General features: G+C 37.7%; 1 protein-coding gene across 1 annotated transcript in view; it reads right to left on the reverse strand.

The window, feature by feature from the left end:
* Nucleotides 1–4,938, reverse strand: part of LOC101848934 (collagen alpha-1(X) chain) — a gene marked incomplete at its 5' end in the record, with an annotated part of 18,686 nt that overhangs the window by 5,570 nt on the left and 8,178 nt on the right. Inside the window, 2 exon segments of the mRNA XM_013084007.1 lie at nucleotides 1,142–1,231; nucleotides 3,330–3,431. Of these exon segments, the coding sequence (XP_012939461.1) occupies nucleotides 1,142–1,231; nucleotides 3,330–3,431 (192 nt within the window).

Genomic DNA, 4,938 nt, shown 5'->3' on the forward strand with positions numbered 1-4,938 from the left:
CAACCACAACGTCAAATCTCAGTACATTTTTATAATAATATGGTTATCTTTTTATCCCAACAGTATTCTGGTGGGTTTTGAGTTTTGAAAAGCTGGAACATTGTTAGGTCAACCGGCAATTCTTTATGTTTCGATCATCCATAGACCTGTATCATGATATCCAAGATTGAGCTCTCTGATGCAGTTCCTGTTCATTGTGGAGTGAGCCACAATTTGGCTTTATTTGGAACCAAGTGAAGATAAAGGAAGGGAATGTTGCACACTGACTCGGTTATAAAAAGGCTGCTGTTTGTCTTCGTGGTGCACACTAGTGCAGTGAAGTTTTTATAGAGAGCAAAGAACGGCGACCATGACAGTGTCCGATCTAGGATATCATTATACAAGTCTATGGGATCATTGCAATGTGTGTCTATACAATAGGGACTCACGAACCAGTGGACTCACTGTAAAAATGACACGTGGTTATAGAACAATCGAAATGCGTGCGGCCATCCATATATAACACGGAGAAAGAAAGTTGAGAAACTTTGAAATTGAAACGGTTTTAGTTGTTTTTTTTAAATTTAAAAAGCCACTAAAGGCATCTTTGAATAGCAACCTTCAGGCAACTGATTTCCGTATCAAAGTTTATATATTATTATTATTATTCGTTTGCCTCTTTTGTTTATTTTTGGTTTTTATCGTTCATGTGAACCAGAATCGCCATGCTGCTAAGGGCAAAAGGCTTTCATAAAACATGAACGAGAAATGACGTATTCAGAAGCATGATCAGGAGCGAATGATTCAATGAAATGTAAATAAATTAGCCCAACTGAAGGAAATTTAAACGAAATGCAAATAAAATACAAATTTAATGGTTGATGGAATGAACATTAGTTTTGGAAACTATGTCAGACTTACTAAATTAGTACCGGGTATGAAGAAAGAATCAAATTATGAATTATGCCCCTTGAATTATTTTCTCAACAGACTTAATTTCCTGTGTAAGTTGTAGGATACTGTTAATCGTGTTAACACCAAGATGGCCGCACATTGTGTGAAAAAGCTTGAGGGTTATGGATCCAAGAAACAAAAAAAAAATGAAGGAAGAAACAAAACAAAACGAAACAAAACCGATCCCCGAGAGGTGTCGTGCATTTACCTGCGGGCCCTGGCGGTCCTTGAGGGCCTGGTATGCCGTGCAGGCCTATGTAGCCGCGGTCACCAGGCGGCCCGGGGGGACCTCTGTCTCCTGACCGACAACATGGAGGAGGCGAGGAGGGAAGGAGGAGAGAACGGCAGAGAGAAACAACAGTTATTATCGTACGAGGAAGGTGAAGGAATGGAATGGCGTACAGAAACGTGCAAAGCTCGAAGTGTGGAGACGTGGAGAGTAAAAGTAAATCTGGGCCTGCCATTTAAAACTTACTTGACCTACTTATTAGTACATTCGAGGTCTCCGCGCACTCTCTCAGTGACGCAAATTTAAGTCGCCATGACGTTATTTACGAAAGGCGCTTTCAAAATACTTATTAAAAATGGTGGATCAAAATTTACTTTTACCACAGTATGTGGGAACGAACATGAGGTATAAAGAAATAATAAAAGTACAATATTGTTACGGAAATGGAACAGGATGGAGATTTGAGATGGAAAAGGCAAAAAAGAAACTGCACACCATCATGAAAAGACTCAGATATGATATGTAGTTTCGAAATGAACCCCGCGCCCCCCAATATCCATCCCTACCCCCACTAGGAAAATGAAAGAGACCCACACAAAACAAAACAATGTCAAACAGCTACTAACACTCTACAGCACATCATGGAAACATATAAGCAACCCATTCTTTTTCTTTATGTAGAAAAGTACCTATCCTCTTTGCCATTTTGCTTCATATATTTCACCCCCCTCCCTTTTCGTATACACGATTTCACTCTGAAAATTGAGTAAAAATCGTTGTTTTTAATTAAACTTAAACCCCAAAAATCACTGAAGGACTTAGGATTTTAATTAAAACAGTCCCACAGCCCCGATTCTATTCAACTATTTTCAGTGGGACCGTTTTAAATGGAAGAAGACGAAACATGAAACAGCGTAGCTATGTATGTATGAAAGTGTAAGCTACATGGGAGGATTGATAGATGAGGGAGGTGATTCATCGATCAAAAAGTAATCAGTCACATTAAAAGGAGGCACAACATTAAAATACGGTACATAAATGAATTTATCAGTGATGGTTAATAGATCATTCATGGAGGAAAACAATGAATTAACGTGTTAATATTATCAATTATTACTATTAAAACTACTCTTCCTCCGTGACATGAATGTGAAGATAATTAATTAATGAGCCTATATACCTTCATGTAGGCCTATCACTATAACAGATCTACTGCAAAATAAGTGATTTTACAAAAGTAACTTGCATTCATTCATTTATCAAATAGCTCCAAATAATGAAAGAAGCTATTTTAAATAATTATTTGATTCTAAACTGAAAGCTAGGTGTATATCTTTAAGTCTAAATTCGATCATCTAAACATAATAAAACCCTCTAAAACTGGAAGAGTACGCAAAATTGGTACGAAAAATAATATAAACAGGTTTATATTTGAGCAAATAAAGTATATTTAAGTACCGTACATTTCGTAGGCTATACTAAATTATCCAAGACGAGGCAATGACTTATCACTAATATATTATTTTTAAAATACTTAATCTGTAAAAGAAACAACTTTGTTTTCCTTATTAAAAAAAAACGAAGAAAAGAACAACAAAGGTATTATAAAGCGCAAAAGAAGAAGAATCAAGACTCGGTGCACTGAGAGAGAAACAATAAGAATTGAATACAAAGGTAAAGTATTGGGTATAATACACAAAGAAACTAAACCCAATACTTTGCTTGTCAAGAAAAGTGAAACGAGGTATAATATAAGAAATCGACACCATGGAACGATTTGAAATTTTAGAAAAGAATAGGAACGAAAATTCACCGAATAAATGGTTTAAACTTTAACTTTAAACGGAATGTTGAAGTTGAAAACTGAAGTGATTGTACACTTTTGAGAAAAGAGGCTATACAGACCTGGGGGGGGGGGGGGGGAGAGAGGGGTGGAAGGCAGATGAAGGTGCTATTTTAATCAAACCTAATAGGCTTAAAATAAAAAGAGATCTGAAACTAATTTCTAATTTTTGTTCCATGCCCCTGTATTCCTTTCTCACCAACAAATAAAAACTTATATGACCTTATTGTGTTGCAAGTGCCGTAAAACTCTTACTAAAACAAACTAACTAGCAGATACGCCTATTTCAATCGCATAAAGACTGCAATTAATTAAGGCACTTACCTGGGGTTCCGGGCGGTCCGGGCCGGCCGTTCTTTCCTGGTCGACCCCTCCCTGGCGGGCCGGGGGGTCCTATGAGACCGGACGTTAGCTCCTCCAGCTCCTCTGTAACAAAGTGGTAAGCATCGCGGTGAAATCAGGCGCTCGTCAATATAATGAAATAGAAGAAACGTCACTTTCCCGCCGGTTTGGGAGTTTTTATCTATTATAATTTGTTTTCCCCACATAACACCTTATGTAGATCTATATCTGAGAACACATTTCTGTTTGAAAATTACTGAAAAATAATAAATAATAATAAAAGACTTCTATTAAAAAAAAAAAATCTAGATGAAGAGCGAGAGAGAGCGAGAGAGAGCGAGAGAGAGAGCGAGAGAGAGCGAGAGAGAGCGAGAGAGAGCGAGAGAGAGAGCGAGAGAGAGCGAGAGAGAGAGAGAGAGAGAGAGAGAGAGAGAGAGAGAGAGAGAGAGAGAGAGGGAGAGAGGAGGGGGGGGGGGAGAAATAATGCAACGTTGGTTAAAGGCACATTAAAGGTAAAATTGTTAGTTTCCAAGGACCCTCAAGCTATGGAAATCACCATACTTTGGCGGCCATTTTCTCGCTAATTTTACTTTTGAGATCAGGCTACCATCACCTCCTCCAACCGCATATATATATATATATCTTGACTTCTACTCAGGACAGATGGGTATTATTTCATCGAAAGCAAGACAAATGAACGAGCTTGAAGATGATAACAATAACTCCACGTGCCCAAAAATTGACGAGGGCCTGATTCCACCACGTCGGAACACAAACCATACGTGTAACAGCGTGGTGAAATCAAGCGATCTTCAAAATAATGAAATCAAAGAAACCAACATTTTCCGCACGTTTGGCAATTTTTATTGATTCTTTTTTGTGTGCGTGTGTGGTTCAGCACCTTTTATATCTATTCAAAAAACACACTTCTGTGTGGATCGTGCTGAAAAACGTTGATTAAAGGCACAAGAAAATGTACACTTGCAGTTTCCAAGGACAACGAAGCTTTGTGAGTTCATTTTCTTGTTAATTTTACCCCTGACACCGAACGTTACCCATCCCATTCAAGAGCAAATAATATATAGCTTTTTTGAGATGAATGAGTATCTTTTTTCACCGAAAGCAAGACAAATCCACAGGCTTCAAGATAAGATCAACAACTCCATATTTCTAAAAGTAAACAAATATTTAAGGTAATATAACATCTTATAATATTTTAAACAGTAAACTGTAAGGAGCATACCAGATGCCCAAAATTCAATCGATGTAAACGTGTGGACAACTTTTACAGTACATAAAGATGGAATTCAAGACTATACTAGAAATAACATCAGTATTGGATTCTAATCAGGTGCAATTTCTGATAACTAGAATCCCAGTATGAAATTCAAGTACGTATGTTTTGTGGGGTAACAAAAACAAGCAGGTACTTAAAAACACACATTCGCAGAACTACATACAAGTGTGAATATATTATATCTGAGGAGAGAAAGGCCTTCCATTCCCTCTCCTTATGCCCAAACCTCACTTCCCTTATCTGTCTGTCTGTCTGTCTGTCTGTCTGTCTGTCTGTCTGTCTGTCTGTCTGTCT

The sequence above is a fragment of the Aplysia californica genome, unplaced genomic scaffold, assembly GCF_000002075.1.
Source record: "Aplysia californica isolate F4 #8 unplaced genomic scaffold, AplCal3.0 scaffold00012, whole genome shotgun sequence".
NCBI classification, from domain to species: domain Eukaryota; kingdom Metazoa; phylum Mollusca; class Gastropoda; order Aplysiida; family Aplysiidae; genus Aplysia; species Aplysia californica.